A 15,891-nucleotide genomic window follows, 5' to 3' on the forward strand; every position below is an offset into this window, starting at 1 on the left:
AAAAAAAAAAGAAATACAGGTGAAAACGGAAATTTTATTCATATCTGAAGACCATCACTGGGTCTACCGTCTAGCCTATGGTCCTGACCAAAGCTGCTTGCAGTATAAATTATTTTCTTTTCTATTCTATTCTACCCTGTGTGGTTGCCTTCCTCCTCCTCCTCCTCTGTAAGATTTCTGCAGGTTGGACTGAACCTGATCATTTGAGTCCTGACTGCTTCCTGCTGATCATCAGCACGTGGCTTCTGTCGCTTCACTGACCGTTACTGGCGGTGGCCAGCAGGGGGCAGTGATGTCTGCACGGCAGGAAACGCCTGCAGACGGAACCTTCCACACGGACACAGTTTACGGCCGGACGGTGCTGCTGGTTGCCCCCGTGTGCTTGTGTGTTTGTGTGCGCGCGGTTGTGAAGTTGTTTTGAATGGATACAGTAGCGTGTATGTGTGTGTCTGTGTGTGTGTGTATTTGTTCCGCAGCGATCCTGCTCTAACTAGGTAAAGCACGTTGAACGTCTCACACACCTCGAAACTCAGTGATGAAGAGTTCATCTGCACTGCTGTGTGTGTGTGTGTGTGTGTGTGTGTGTGTGTGTGTGTGTGTGTGTGTGTGTGTGTGTGTGTGTGTGTGTGTGTGTGTTGACTAGAATGTAGAAGAGAAAGAGAAGAAGCTGGTGGTGTGGAGGATGTGTCATGGTGTCTCTCTGCTGCTGCCCTTCACAGGCCTGACTCCACAGTCTTCATCACTCTTCCTCACTGACCTGACTCCACAGTCTTCATCACTCTTCCTCACTGACCTGACTCCACAGTCTTCATCACTCTTCCTCACTGACCTGACTCCACAGTCTTCATCACTCCTGCTCACCTCCTCCTGCTCAGGCATGTCTCAGGACAGCCAACATGGCAGGTGGACCATCTCCAGCAGTGATGATGATGGAGACGATCATCTTCCTCCTTCTGGGATAAAGAGTGAGGACTCCCCTGGTCCGCCTCCGGTGGCCCCGGCTCCGGCTCCGGCTCCGGCTCCGGCTCCGGCCCCGGTGAAACCAGAACCGGAGTCCCAGCAGGCAAGGAATGAGACGAGAGGTCGTCCAGGGGGGAAGAGAAGGAAGGACGCTGAAGACAGCGCGGGCTGGACGCTGTCAGACAGCGAGGATGATGACGGGGGGGTGAAGAGTGTCAGGAACCCCCCAAACACGGCTCCTGCTGGCCCCAAAGCAAAGACGGCGAAGGCAGAGAAGGAGCGGCCCCCCAGTCCCCACGGCCGGCTCTACTACCTGGACGAGCCCCAGGACTTCTTCGAGTCGCGCCTCCCCAGTCTGAACCACACCTACCGCTTCTACCTGAACAAGGTGACCGGGCTGGAGCGCCGCTACAACCGCGGAGCGCTGCACATCAGAGGTACGTCTGCAACGCCACGTTCCCTGCTGAGCTCACCTCAGAGCTGAGAGACTGGTCCACACAGGCAGCAGCAGCAAGACTCTAGAGAGGCATTGGAGCCCAAAGCTGCAGAGAGTCTGACGGGCTCCAAGAGCCACCACAGGGTCCAGGGGCCCATCACAGGTTTAGAGTGTCCCTGGTCTTTGCTTGCTGGGTGTTTCTCTGTTAAAGATGACCGTGTTGTTTGTGTTCTGATGAATAAAGTCGAGTTGAATCACTGCTTCTCTTTTGCAGACATCCTGTCTCCATTTTTCGGGACCCTGAAAGAATCTGTCCAGGTGACTGAGAGGCTTTCCGTCTGCTGTTTCTGCCCCCAGGAGGGCAAAATGTGCTGTGAGCCCTGCTGAGCCTCAGCCGATCAGCTGATCATCAGCTGTGTCTGTCTGACATCCACTCTTGATGGTTTCCCTTCACAGTTCAACTACTGCTTTGACATTTCCTGGATGGTTGAGCAGTACCCTCCAGAGTTCAGGTGAGTGGTCCCTTCAGGTCTGAGTGAAGCCGCCGGACGACAATGAGCCGTTGTTCTCTGGACTTTCAGAGATCGTCCCGTCCTGATCGTCCATGGAGACAAGAGGGAGGCCAAAGCCCGTCTGGTCCAGCAGGCTCAGCCTTTCCCACATGTTCGCCTCTGCCAGGTAAGGCGCCTCGCCTGGAGGGAGCAGAGCCGCCTCCCCTCTGCTGCCGCTTAACCACTTCATCTCGGTTCCCACAGGCGCCGCTGGACATCGCGTTCGGAACTCACCACACGTAAGACTGTCAGTTTCCTCGTTCGTGTGTGTGTGTGTGTGTGTGTGTGTGTGTGTGTGTGTGTGTGTGTGTGTGTGTGTGCGTGCGCGCCATGGCTTCATGGACACCGTGGACTCCAACCCGGGAAACTGTTTCAACCTCGGGAGCAGGAAGAGGAGAGGAGCTGACTGTGAACGGCTTCCTCTGCTGTGTGTCGTCAGGAAGATGATGCTGCTGTGGTACGAGGAAGGCTTCAGAGTCATCATCCTCACTTCTAACCTGATCCGAGCAGACTGGTACCAGAAGACTCAGGGGTAGGTCTGCAGCCCCCCTGGAGGGTCTGTGACTGCAGGGGCGGGGGGGGTCTTCAGGCCTGCCGTGCTCTCTACAGGATGTGGATGAGCCCGCTGTTTCCACGGTTACCGGAGGGATGCAGTGCCTCTGCAGGCGAGTCGCCCACCTTCTTTAAGAGGGACCTGCTGGAGTACCTGTCCTCGTACCGAGCGCCAGACCTGCAGGCCTGGATCCAGAGGGTCTCAGACCACGACCTGTCTGAGGCCAGGTAAAGCCACGGAGCCGGGCGGGTTCCTGCCCTCCTGCAGCGCCACGTCTTTCACCGCCCTCTGTTTTCAGGGTGTTTTTAGTGGCGTCCACCCCTGGGAGGTACGTGGGGGCCGACATGGAGCGCTGGGGCCACCTGAGGCTGCGGAAGGTGAGGCGGACACGCTGCGGTGGCTCTGCTCTCACTACAGGAAGCATCCAGCTGAGGAAGAGGGTCTTCACCCGCCTGTCCACCTTTTCCCGGTTCTGCTGTTTGCAGCTGCTGTCCCAGCACACTGACCCTGTTCCCGGGGACGAGGAGTGGCCTGTGATTGGCCAGTTTTCCAGCATTGGCTCCATGGGCCTGGATAAGAGCAAATGGCTAGAGGGGGAGTTTCAGCGTACCCTGAGCACTCTGGGAAGGTCTTCTCCTCGCTCTAACCCCCCCATGCATCTGGTAGGTGTTCTAATCCTAAAAGCTGGATGGAATTGGTTGGATGCTTGGTCGGACTTCAGGGTTGGCAGTTGCGGAGGACACGATGAAGCTGAGAGCTTCCTGACAAACGAGCCAGGTCCAGAGTTTCTCCCAGTCAGTGAGAGTTTTTTAGGTGTTTCATCTGCAAACACAGGAAATATAGTCAGTACCTGCTTCAGTTCTTGCTGTTTTTTCTTCATATCCTGTCAGCAGCCACATAGTTAAATGTGTACAATGGATAATGATCAGTCTGAAATGTGACTACTGTCTACTGCTTTTTCTGATCTGTGTGTGTGTGTGTGTGTGTGTGTGTGTGTGTGTGTGTGTGTGTGTGTGTGTGTGTGCGTGTGTGTGTTCTCGTATTTCTATCCTTGTCGGGGCCAAATGTCCCCACAAGGATAGCAAAACGTGGAACGACGTGCCTTGTGGGGACCTTTTTCCGGTCCTAAGTAGGAGAAACAGTGTTTTCTTGACCATGTTGTTGTTACTGAAAAAAGTAAAAGTGCAAAAACATTTCTTTAGGGTTAGGCTTTGTTGTGGTGTGGGTTAGGGTTAGGGTAAGGGTCAGGGTTAGGGGCTAGACATGAATGGGAGTCAATGGAAGGTCCCCACAAGGATAGAAATACGAGACTGTGTGTGTGTGTGTGTGTGTGTACGTACTTATGGTTTCAGTAACGGGACTAATGAAGCTTTTGTTTTCCAGCTGTATCCATCAGTGGAAGATGTGAGGACAAGTTTAGAAGGTTACCCAGGTCAGTAATGTCTTCACCATAAAGCTACACAGGAAGAAGACCCTTCAGTCTGAGCTCAGGGCAAAGAAAACCCAAGTTACAAACACATTTGATGGCACACAGATCCAGACCCCCAGACGTCTCCATCTACCTGTACCTCAGGCCACGGACGCCCAACTGTAGACGTCAGGCCGTAGACCAACGACTATAGATTCATTCCGTAGACGCTCGGCTGCAGACATCAGGCCGTAGACCTCAGCTGTGGTTGCCCCAATTTAGATGTCAAGTCGGGGATGTCTGGCTGAAGTTGCGCAACTGGAGATGCCCAGCTGTAGATGTCATGCCGTAGACCCCAGCTGAACTTGCCCGACTGTAGATTTCAGGCCGCAGATGCTGGCTGTAGATGCTGGCTACAGTTGCCCAGCTGTAGATGTCAGGCTGTAAATGCCTGACTGTAGACGTCAGGCTGTGGACATCCATGTGTAGATGTCAGGCTGTAGACTCCCGACTGTGGTTGCCAGTCTGTAGACGTCCGATTATAGACGTCAGGTCGTGGACGTCTGAAAGTAGTTGGCCGACTGTAGAAGTCAGACCATAGATGTCTGGCTTCAGTTGCCCAGTTGCAGGTGCCTGACTGTAGACGCCCAGCTGCAGACGCTCGGCTGCAGCCGTCGGCCCAACACTCCAGCTGTAGTTGCCCGGCTATAGACGGCTGTAGACGTCAGGCTGTAGTTGCATGGGTGTAGATGTCAAGACGCGGACGCCTGGCTGGAGATGACGGGCTGTAGATGTCCAGCCGTGGTCGTCTGCCTGTAGAGGTGAAAACGGAGACATTCACAGGACTGAGCAGACACACACACGCACAAAATTCAAGTACACAAGCACAGATTTAGTTTTGCACACACTGTATTTACACACAAATTAAGTTGAACCCATATGAATCTAAGTCCGCACACAGGGGTCAAAGTGCAGACACACACAAAGATGATTCCCCACGTGACGTGCATGCCGGCTGACCTGTGTGGCTGTGTTGTCCCTGCAGCCGGAGGCTCTCTCCCCTACAGCATCCAGACGGCCCAGAAACAGCTCTGGCTGCACCAGTACTTCCAGTGAGTTCACATGAACACCACAGACCTCAGCAGGTCCCTGCAGCCGCCAACACCCCTACCTGTGACTGAACGTTAATGTGCAGGTGGTTTCATCTGCACCGTGAGCTTAGAATTCCCAGTTCACAGTAAAAACCTGCTTCCTGTAAAGGATGTTCACCGACGGCTCACACTGGCATCGCCCCGCACTCCTGGCTGTGAAACACATCTCACCTGCTCTGCACGGCCATGCTGCATTCGCTTTGACACCGTGTGTGTGTGTGTGTGTGTGTGTGTGTGTGTGTGTGTGTGTGTGTGTGTGTGTGTGTGTGTGTGTGTGTGTGTGTGTGTGTGTGTGTGTGTGTGTGTGTGTGTGTGTGTGTGTGTGTGTGTGTGTGTGTGTGTGTGTGTGTGTGTGTGTGTGTGTTCAGCCGCTGGAAGGCCAGTAGCACTGGGAGGAGTCAGGCTATGCCGCATATCAAGACGTACATGCGGGCGTCTCCAGATTTCTCTCAGCTGGCCTGGTTCCTGGTCACCAGGTGTGTTCTCTTTGAAACTCAAAGTGTGTGTGTGTGTGTGTGTGTGTGTGCAGCGTGTGACAATGTCCTGCTGTGTGTTCCAGTGCTAATCTGTCCAAGGCAGCATGGGGCGCTCTGGAGAAGAACCAGACTCAACTGATGGTCCGGTCCTTCGAGCTGGGCGTCCTGTTTGTCCCCTCTGTCTTTGTAGGGCTAAACACACACACACACACACACACACACTCAGTGTGAACACTAAGTCTCAGCTGCTGCTGGACACTCACTGCTGCTGCCGGTCTCCTGATAGAACATGAAGAGCTTCCCTGTAGACACGGATCCCTTCCCTGTGTCGTCCTCCTCCTCATCCTCATCTGGATTTCCGGTGCCCTTTGACCTCCCCCCGACCTGCTACTCTCCTAAAGGTACACCCTCTGTACTCTCGGTGTGTGTATCGTCCAGGTTTCTGTTGACTTGACTTTGATTTCGCATGAGGAAGCACTTTCATTGGGACAAACGCCAGGCAGTAGAAGTGGTTTTGTGTGAGTCCACCGATGGATTCCAAGGAGAACCACGGCTGCTGTCCCTGATACCGAGGTGTGACGGTCACTCAGAGCTGATGACTGCAGCGCCTGGTTGGTGTCAGTGGTCCTGTACTGCAGTGGTTCGGGTCCTACCTGATGGACAGAGCTGTGTGTGTTTGAATCCTCCTCCACTCCTCCGTCTTATGGGGTTCCACAGGGCTCAGTCTTTGGGCCACTGCTTTTCTCTGTCTATTTATTACCACTGGGGTCCATCCTGAGAAGGCATGGCATCTCTTTTCACTGTAGACGATGCAAGCCTTCTCATTAACGCCTCTACTACGGTGCCTTGAGGACATTAAAGCCCGGACGGCCCTGAACTCTCTGAAGTTTAATGAGAAAACAACAGGTGTTTCTGTTTGGTCCCAGTGACTCCTGTGAGCCTCCGCCTGCTGACCTGGACCCTGGACTCCACACGTGAAGGAGACTGGTTTAAATCTGGGTTTTAAAATGGACAGTGGTTTTAAACTAGATTCACAGATCAGCGCAGTGGTTCAGTCCAGATTCTTCCACCTCAGGAAGTTGGCCAGAGTGAAATCTATTCTTGCACGTGAGCTCTTTGAGACAGTAATCCAGTACTCTATTACATCTCGGCTGGATTACTGCAATGCACTTCATGTTGGAGTCAGCCAGTCGTCCCTCGCTCGTCTCCAGTTGGTCCAAAATGCTGCAGCGCGGCTGCTGACTGGAGGACGTAAGAGGGACACATCAGTCCATCCTGGCCTCCCTCCACTGGCGACCTTTGACCTTTAGGGTCCATTTTAAAATTCTTTTGTTTTTGAATCCCTGAACGGTCTTGCTCCACCTTACCTCTCTGAGCTGCTTCACCTCCACTCTCCTGCCCGGTGCCTCAGATCAGCTGATCAGCTGCTCCTGGAGGTGCCGAGGTCCAGACGGAGGCTCAGAGGGGACAGAGCTTTTTCCGTTGTGGCCCCCCAGCTGTGGACTGAGCTGCCACTGCCATCAGACAGCCCCCCCCCCCCCCCCCCCCCCCCCCCCCCCACTTCACTGTCCATTCTTAAGAAAGATCTTAAAACACATTTTTATTCACTGGCTTTTAACTCAGCCTGAAACTCTGCCCCTGGTTTTTTAATGTTTTTTTTAAAGCTATAGTGCGTAACTTTTAAATGTCTACGAAACTCCGTTTTAGCCAAGCCACTCCTAGTGGAGATGACAAAATGCAAATTAAGCCGATTGGCTCCTCTAACATGTCGCAAGATTTTTCAATATATATAATTCTTGCTTTACGTGTCGACCGGCGACATTCCCGCACTGGCTCGCAGGAAATTACGCATTTTACGTCACAACAAGAAGGGAGGGGGAGGACGGAGGGTCTCACAGCAACAGGCTCAGCTCACAGTCTCAGGCAGACCGAGGAAGCCACATGCTATCAGGGTTTCTGCCAGACGTTTTCAGTTCGGGCGCCGCCCGCGATAAATTGTGCAGCACCCGGACAACGGAGAGGAGGAAAAAAAAACTCTCCGACAGTCGAACACCGGCAGCGTTAGCCGTTAGTAGCATTAGCAGCGACACCACCAGCGGTGATTCGCGCTGTGGAAACGTGAATCACCTGGCAGGTTGGTGGGGGGGGGGCAACTGGGCGAAGCGCCGGCTTTACTCTTGTAAGAACGCAGAATTCCGCTAGAGGGCGACCGAAGTTACGCACTATAGCTTTAAATGTCTCCTCTTTGTTGTTTGTTTTTGTTGTCATTGCTCCTACTGTATTTTTTTTCTTGCACTTATTTATTTGTGTCTCTGTACAGCACTTTGTGCCTGCTGTAGCTGTTTTTAAAGTGCTGTATAAATAAAGTTGAGTTGAGTATTGATCAGCTCTGACAGGATGTGGGGAGCATTTCCTCCTCCTGTGTGAAGGACCAGCTAGCAGGACACATGACTGGCTTTAACTGACTGTACCCAAGGAATACCATGGAAACCTCCGTGTTTGAGATGAGTGTGGCGTAAGAGACATACGGTGCGTTCACACCGGACGCGTTGCAAGCGTCACGTTCGTTGCTTTTACATTCAAAGTCTCTGGTGGACGAGCTTCAACGGACCTATCGCGCGTCAGGCGATTTTCGAGCTTTTCGAGCGTTGGCGGCGCACGTCACACGCGTCACGCGTTGCAGGCGTCAACGCCTGAAGTTGGGAAAATTGAACTTTTGAAGCGTCAACGCAGAGCGTCATCCAATCACAGACGAGCACTCTGGGGAAGACGTCCCTCCTTGTGACGCACTGATGCGGGCCAGAAGGTCGTCATACCGGACCCGGGAGAGGCGGGAGTACCGCTGAAAGCGAACCTCATCCTCACGCAGCTCCTGGAGCAAATGGTGAAATTTGCCAAATTGCGAACGCCGCTGCAGGATGGGATGAACCCAAAAACGTCGCACAGGTGCCTGACGACGCCGGTGTCTGGCTTTCTTTATTAAATAAAGCCGAGCCAGTGTCTCGATGGGATCCGCCATTGTCAACATGAAGACAGGACACAGAAGCTCCTCCCACTCCCGCCAGTGAGCTGCCGCGCATCACAAGCGTTGCAAGCGTCGTGTGTAGATGAATACGTGTTGAATTCCACACTTTACATGCGTCAACTTTGAGGCATCAGTGACGCCCGTGACGCTTGCAACGCGTCCGGTGTGAACGCACCATTAGGCTGAATCCCATTTCACCCCTTGGCCCTCCCCCTTGGCCCTCCCCCTCATTTTGCGCGTCCACGTGGAGGGGGAGGGTGTCCCAATTGTCATTATGATGGAGGGGTAGGGCCAAGAAGGAGGGCCAGTCACCCCTCCAAAAGGAGATTCTAGAGAGGCACACTTCAAACAGAGGGGTATGATCCAGTGGCGTCCGATGGCGAGGGGCGCTTGTTTTGTCAGTCTAGCCCAGGGGTCGGCAACCCTTGGCACATTAACACTGGGCACGTTTACAGGATGCGACCCATATAATGGCCTGTAGGGCAGAGCGGATGTGTCATGTAGACGCCCGAGTATGCGCGCCCTCGTAAGTAGTGACGTGACGACGTGCGCAGTAAACGGGAAGCAGGACAGTCAAAAACAAGCAGAAGAACATTACGGTGGTTGAAAAACACTTTTTTAATAAAAACCCCGAGAGAAAAAACACTGGAGAGGCCAGATGGAAGTAAATCATGCAACAGCGAGTTGTTCAAAGAGCTCCGTAGCAGAAATATCAGCGTTGCCCGGCTGGTGTTATGGATTAACTGGTTCCCGTGTTAACGAGTGACGGCGAATTCTGTGTAAACACATGCTGATAACAGCAGTTGTTAAAATAATACTTACAAAAGACTTTAAACTTATGCATTCACTGTAACTTTAAAAAACCGACGTTTGCAAGATCGACTACAAGTCTCAGTCATCTATTGGTCACAAGTTAACACAGGCACCAGTTAATTCAAAACATCAGCATGCAGAGCACAAAGCACAAAGTTTATGAGAGCACTTTTTGGAGTTAATAAAAGAAAAATATCTTTAAAGGGACTTAAGGCAACTTTTCAAAATTTACCTCAGTGCTGCCGCGATAGGCGCTGTGGGTAACTGCAGCCACCAGCCAAGGCGGCACGGGAGCGCGCACAAACATTTTACAGAATGTCCGTCTTCACAGCGCTGCACCAGGGATGCTCCTGTTGCGGATTACTGCAGGACCACAGCGCATATTATGTGATTTTTGTAAGCATCCATTTTCACTCCCAAATGCAGCTGAAGTTCCCTCCATGAATCAAACGCATATCCAATATTTATTCGGGTGCCTGCCCGGCTTCGGTCATGTTTTTATTTTTTTTACTCACGAGATAACGCTGATAATAGGGCTGCGTTAAACGATTACTTTTGTAATCGATTAATCTAGGAAATAGTTCTTCTATGCATTGATTAATCTAATGATTCATTTTTAAATCCGTGGCGGAGCTCCTCTCCGCCTCCGTGGTTATGCGGCGGGTCCCTGCGCGCTCCGCGGCCGGCACGGAGCGCGTCTCCGCCCGGGAGCAGAGATCCGGAGCTCTCCCGTCAGCCTCCGTGGGGCAGCTCCACTCGGCCCGTGGAAGCCGCCGCCTGCTTCAGGCGCCTCCGTGGAGCAAGCCGCGGCGCGGCAGCTCCGGATCTCCGCTCCCGGGCGGAGACGCGCTCCGTGCCGGCCGCGGAGCGCGCGGGGACCCGCCGCATAACCACGGAGGCGCGTGAAGCAGGCCGCGGCTGCTGGAGCTCTCCCGTCGCCGCCGTGGAGCAGCTCTGGGCCGTTTACCCAATCGGCCCCAACTCAGTAGGGGGCGCTGCTGAGACTGGCGGCCTGTGAGTGCTTTGGGACGGGGGAGGGGCTCACGCAGCACCGCTGCTTGCTGAGGACAGCGGAGACGTCCTGTCACGTCTCCAGAGCACCAGAAAAAGCCGCTAAATTTGTCGCTAGTTACTTTTGACAAAAAAAAAGTCGCCAAGAGGCTTTGGAAAGTCGCCAGATTTAGCGAGAAAGTCACCAAGTTGGCAACACTGCCCGCCCCTGATCCCAGCAGTGTTTGAGTCCGTGTCCACGGCGGCCATGTTCTTCTTGTTCCAGAGCTGTCGGCAGAGGGCATACAGAGTCAATTTACGTCACATCCCCACGACTGCGCGGGAAATTCGGACCCCGAACAGCAACAAATTATTTGGCACACAGCCTGTATAAGGCAACAGACAGATACGCGGATTGGCCTGTTATTTTAGGTTTTTAATGCTTCATGACCCATTAGCACTGAATAAAGTGGAAATGCATGTGACGTTTTTCACAAATCTTGCCTTAAGTCCCTTTAAAGATATGATTTTATGTGCTTTATCTGAATGGAATAAATTTCCAGGTATGTTGGAAATCTTTTTGTATTTTGTGTTAACTTGTGTTTTAGTTGATAATGGCACACACACTGATGAGAACATTTTAAAGTGGCACTCCTTGACAAAAAGGTTGCCGACCTGGTCTAGACCATGACTGGCGGGCGGGGTTAATCCACTTCCGCATTGACGGGAGCGCTCGTTTCCACACCTGCGCATTCCAGGCGCATTCCAAACACAACAGATAGACGATTATTTTCAATGAACTGGTTTCTTCAACACCGCCTGCCTGGAATGCGCGGGTGGGAAACGAGCGCTCCCGCCAATGCGGAAGTGAACTAACCCCGCCCGCAAGTCACGGTCCAGGCGAACAAAACAGCGCCCCTCGCCACTGGCCGCCACTGGATGACAGATTTCTCACAAAGCCTTCCAAGATCAGCAAGACGGCGGCGTCCGCAACGAAAGAAGTTCATACATGTCAGTATTTTGTCAATTAATGAAGTTTTAAAATGTAAGAAAGACATTCTTCTTCGGCAAACAACTGTCGCATCTGCTACGTCATCAGCAGCGGCGACTACTGATGACGAACACGATTGTCGAGGGGGTGTCCCAATTCGGAGGGGTTTACTTTCTGCCCTACCCCTTAGCACTCCGTTTCATAGGGGGAGGGCCAAGGGGGAGGGCTAGAAAGAGAAATGGGACTGGGCCTTAGTGAGGCTGAAGGGAAATAGATCAAAATGCCTTCCAGAGCGACAGTGGGCAGGTTTGAGCATTTGACTGTCTGATTCAACTGAAGACGACTGACTGAAGCTTCCGTTTCCTCACTTTCAGATCAGCCCTGGATCTGGAACATTCCCTACAGCCAGGCCCCCGACACACACGGCAACGTGTGGGTCCCCTCCTGAACACACACACACACACACACACACACACACACACACACACACACACACACACACACACACACGACGTGTGGGTCCCCTCCTGGACACACACTCCTCCCTCTCATTGGAAAGGCCTGCTCTGCTTTATGAAGTTTTGTGTAGTTGTGTAGTTTTTGTAGTGTGTAGTTTGACGTACTGTTTTGTGGCGATACTGTTATTTTTCAGTCACTTTGTTTTCTGTTTTTTTATTGTACAGTAGATTGACATGTTTCCCATCAATAAACCAACCACTTTCTATCCTGGCGATGTCGTCTTTCTTTGATCAGAACGGAATTTGCTCGACAGCTTCAAGCAGCTTCACAGTTTCACTCCTGTCAGCTTTTGTCAGGGACCATAGCTGAGTGTGTAGCACCACCGCCGCCAGGTGTGTGTAGCACCGCCGCCAGGTGTGTGTTGTGGTCTTTCTGTCCTCCGTCCACAGGACTCTGGGTCTTCTCTCCTGTTTGTCCAGTTAACATCGTTCATCCTGATGTTTTGAATAGGCCTTTCTTGATCTCAGGGAGCTTTTTACACACACACACACACAGTGTGAGGACGCCCAGAGCAGCCATATTTGGTTTATTATCTCCACTTTCCAGGAGCTTAAAGTTTGATTCCGTTCCGATGTGATCAGGTGAGAAGCAGCCAGCAGAGCGGCAGCGCGTGGAGGCCAGGTGGACTCGGTTGGAGCCCGTCTTTACAGCAGGAACTACGACTCCCGGCGTGCTTTGCGGCTCAGTGTCAACATGGCGGCCGTCTGCCGGACAAAAGGAGAATGTGTCTGACGGAGGACTGAAGCCAATTAGAAGCAGAGGAGACATTTTGGGAAAAGTGTCCGAGTCGGAGTGAGGCTGCGCCCCGAGGCCGGGATTCAGGGGAGAGGCCGTCTGGAGAGGCCCGCGACCGGGACAGGCAGGTGAGAACCGCCCGGCGGCCCGGAGACACCTCTATCTGGACCCGGGAGAAAGTCCGCCTCGACGCTCTACCGTTAAGTTAGAGAGCGCTGGAGCCGGGACCCGCTCCATACAGGACCCGGTCCTCCCGGGACCCCGGTCCTCCTGGGACCCGGGACACGGTCCATTCAGGATCCGATCCATACCGGACCCGGTCCTCCCGGGACACCGGTCCATTCAGGATCCAGTCCTCCTGGGACCCGGGACACGGTCCATTCAGGATCCGGTCCATACCGGACCCGGTCCTCCCGGGACACCGGTCCATTCAGGATCCAGTCCTCCTGGGACCCCGGTCCGTTCAGGATCCGGTCCATACGGGACCCGGTTCTCCCGGGACCCGGGATCCTGGTCCATATAGGACCTGGTCCTCCCGGGATCCTGGTTGGACCTGGGCCCCCATCCTTAATGTGCCCTGTGTGAGAGTTTGATCCCACCCCCCCCCCCCCCTTTTTTTTTTTTTTTTTTTTTTTAAATCTTGGGATCAAAGTCCAGAATATTTCATATATTGATTTTTTTTCTTTTTGCAAATCTTTATTATTGTGTGATTTCAGGTAATGAGTAGAGGACCTGATGAAGACTAGACGACTAGAGCCAGCAGTTTTAAACTTCTGAGGCAGAAGAATTTTTCTTCAATTTCTTGATTCCAGTTTTATTCCTCCAGACTGCGACTCTTCCAGGAAAGTTGTCTGAGGAGAACGGTAGAAGCCTCTGGAGCTCAGAGTCCTCTCTGGGGTTTTCAGCACAAACTGAACATTTTGTTGACGATGCCGCGATGGTGTCTGGTACTGTTGTCCTCTGTGGCCTGGTCCTCCAGCTGCGGTCTGCTGATGGAAACGCTACAGTGGGAGGAGGTAGTCGGGTCGGTTGTATCGGGGAAGCTGGATTAGGACAGTCGGATCGGGTCAGTTGGATTGAGTCAGTCAGATCGGGTCAGTCAGATTGGGTTGGTTGGATCGGGTCAGTCAGATCGGGTCAGTCGGATTGGGTTGGTTGGATCGGGTCGGTTGGATCGGGATGGTTGGATCGGGTCAGTTGGATCGGATCGGGTCAGTTGGATCGGGTCGGTTGGATCGGATCGGGTCAGTTGGATCGGATCGGGTCAGTTGGATCGGATCGGGTCAGTTGGATCGGGTCGGTTGGATCGGATCGGGTCAGTCGGATCGGGTCAGTCGGATGGGGTCGGTTGGATCGGGTCGGTTGGATCGGATCGGGTCAGTCGGATCGGGTCAGTCGGATCGGGTCAGTCGGATGGGGTCGGTTGGATCGGGTCGGTTGGAGCTGGCGCCACTTCTATAGTACGTAGTTTTTTTGCACATGCTCAGTAGACGGACCGTCCAGAAATGTGTCCAGATCAAGCGCCAGCCTCCGCTCTTTAAAACATGAGGATAATGCGGAAGTGCAAAAAAGATGTAATTCCAGAGAGATTCCAGCAGGGGGCGATGATGCTGGTTTCAAAAAGAGCCCCGGTCTCATTGGAACCCATTCAAAAATGCCGATTTTCAGAGTGAAAATACAGATATAAAGCGCCCGGTTTCAGAACAGGTTCTGGTCTCTGTCTCTAGTTTCTACAAGCTGCTGCTTCACCAGACTCTGGTTTTCATAAAAATCATCTGTAGATTTTATATTAGGAGTTAAAGTTTTGCATAAATGGCCCTATCACAGCGCCTCCTCTGTCCACGTGATGCGGTCATGTGACGGGCTGGACCAATCACATTACATCCGGTTTCAGATGCTCCGTGTGGAGACGCCCTGCTGGACTCGCTGCTGTCTTCAGAACGGCGGTTGGGAACGCTATGGGTGACGTCACGAAAGGTCTGTCCGTTATATTTACGATCTATGGTCCAGAAGTCCTCCTTCTGGTCAGACTGAGAGGCTGGATCAGGACGGCTCTTTGTGGGCCTGATTGACCCAGACCGGAATATATTTTTCATGGCGTTGGAACAGGAAGTGTGCGCTGGTCGATGCCTCGTCTGATCAGCTGAAGACAAGAAGCCCGAACGAGCAGAACTGGACGGTGGCTGAGAAAAGCTTTCTAACAGGAACCTGAAACAGCAGAGAGCTGATAGTCGAGATGGAAGCAGATCTCCGGCGAGTTGTTCAAACGGCTCCGTGATTGGCTGAGCTGCTGTCAGCGTATGTCGGACATGTTAGACCAGGACTGAACATGGATCGCTGTGTTCAGTCTTCATGTGTACAGAGTATACCATTCTTTTATATGCCTGTGGGTGGAGTTGGGTGGAGGTACCAGACGTGCTCATGGTCCTGCTTTGTGATTGGCTGGGAGCTGGAAGTTCAAGTTTGTGATTGGTCTGGACCAGGGGTGTTCAACCTGCGGCTCTGGAGCCACATGTGGCTCTTCAGTCCCTCTGCAGCGGCTCCATGAAGCCTTTCACAACATGAAACGTGAATGAAGAATAAACTTATTTTTACGATAGTTACACACCACAGTACTGCTCAAAATGATTCGTCGCTCTCGGTTCAAAAAGGAGTTGAATGAAGGTGCGCGTAAAATTAAGAAAAATAGCTAAAGCCACAAGAAAGGGGGAAAAAAGTGATAGAATGGCTTAAAAAATGTGAAATATCTAGAATTTCTAAAAAAAGAACAAATATGGTTGGAAAAAAGCCTGCAAAAATGCTTAAAAGGAGATAAAATGGTTAAAACTGCTAAAATTTCAAAATAGTCAACAAAAAAATATGTGAAAACAGGAGAAAAACTGTTAAAATCAGGTACAAAAATAGTTTAAATTTAACAAAATGTTCCCTATTCTGAACCCTAACTTCATAAATACATCATAAGATACAGTTTTTGTTTGTGCATCAAAGCCATACATGGAACCTGCTGAGCTGCATTCGCCTCATTTTTAAGGTTCAGTGTTCTTTATGGCTCCAGAACTGCTGGACTTGGCTGAAAGTCACACAAATGGCTCTTTTGGTCATAAAGGTTGCTGAACCCTGGTCTGGACAAATTACTGAAATAGTTTTTGTTGGAATCGTTATTCGGGTTCGAGTCCAGATTCTCCTGGTCCTGGTCTCAGTCCAGATTCTCCTGGTCCTGGTCTCAGTCCAGATTCTCCTGGTCCTGGTCTCAGTCCAGATTCTCCTGGACTTGGTAGTTTTA

At 52.1% G+C, this 15,891-nt stretch overlaps 2 protein-coding genes across 9 annotated transcripts in view; both read left to right on the forward strand.

Moving 5' to 3' along the window:
• Positions 1 to 373: 373 nt before the first annotated feature.
• Positions 374 to 12,078, forward strand: tdp1 (tyrosyl-DNA phosphodiesterase 1). Of its 4 annotated transcripts, XM_030095962.1 has the most exons (16): positions 374 to 494; positions 720 to 1,397; positions 1,671 to 1,714; positions 1,853 to 1,908; positions 1,978 to 2,074; positions 2,152 to 2,186; positions 2,387 to 2,479; positions 2,557 to 2,727; positions 2,799 to 2,877; positions 2,986 to 3,162; positions 3,884 to 3,932; positions 4,954 to 5,020; positions 5,428 to 5,535; positions 5,619 to 5,721; positions 5,822 to 5,936; positions 11,729 to 12,078. In XM_030095962.1, exons 2-16 carry the CDS (start codon positions 878 to 880, stop codon positions 11,800 to 11,802), a joined length of 1,788 nt encoding a protein of 595 aa, XP_029951822.1. In that variant the 5' UTR covers positions 374 to 494; positions 720 to 877; the 3' UTR covers positions 11,803 to 12,078. The 4 variants fall into 4 exon arrangements, with proteins under 4 accessions (XP_029951822.1, XP_029951830.1, XP_029951847.1 ...); XM_030095970.1 differs by lacking the exons at positions 4,954 to 5,020; positions 5,619 to 5,721; XM_030095987.1 differs by lacking the exons at positions 4,954 to 5,020; positions 11,729 to 12,078.
• Positions 12,079 to 12,564: 486 nt separating this feature from the next.
• The window catches only part of LOC115391681 (homeobox-containing protein 1-like), a 16,072-nt gene continuing 12,745 nt past the window's right edge, over positions 12,565 to 15,891 (forward strand). For all 5 annotated transcript variants that reach the window (XR_003931785.1, XM_030096028.1, XM_030095998.1 and 2 more), the window contains exon 1: positions 12,565 to 12,736. The gene's annotated coding sequence lies outside the window, so the exon portion shown is untranslated. The remainder of the gene's footprint in view (positions 12,737 to 15,891) is intronic.

The sequence above is a fragment of the Salarias fasciatus genome, chromosome 1 (genome assembly GCF_902148845.1).
Source record: "Salarias fasciatus chromosome 1, fSalaFa1.1, whole genome shotgun sequence".
NCBI lineage: Eukaryota > Metazoa > Chordata > Actinopteri > Blenniiformes > Blenniidae > Salarias > Salarias fasciatus.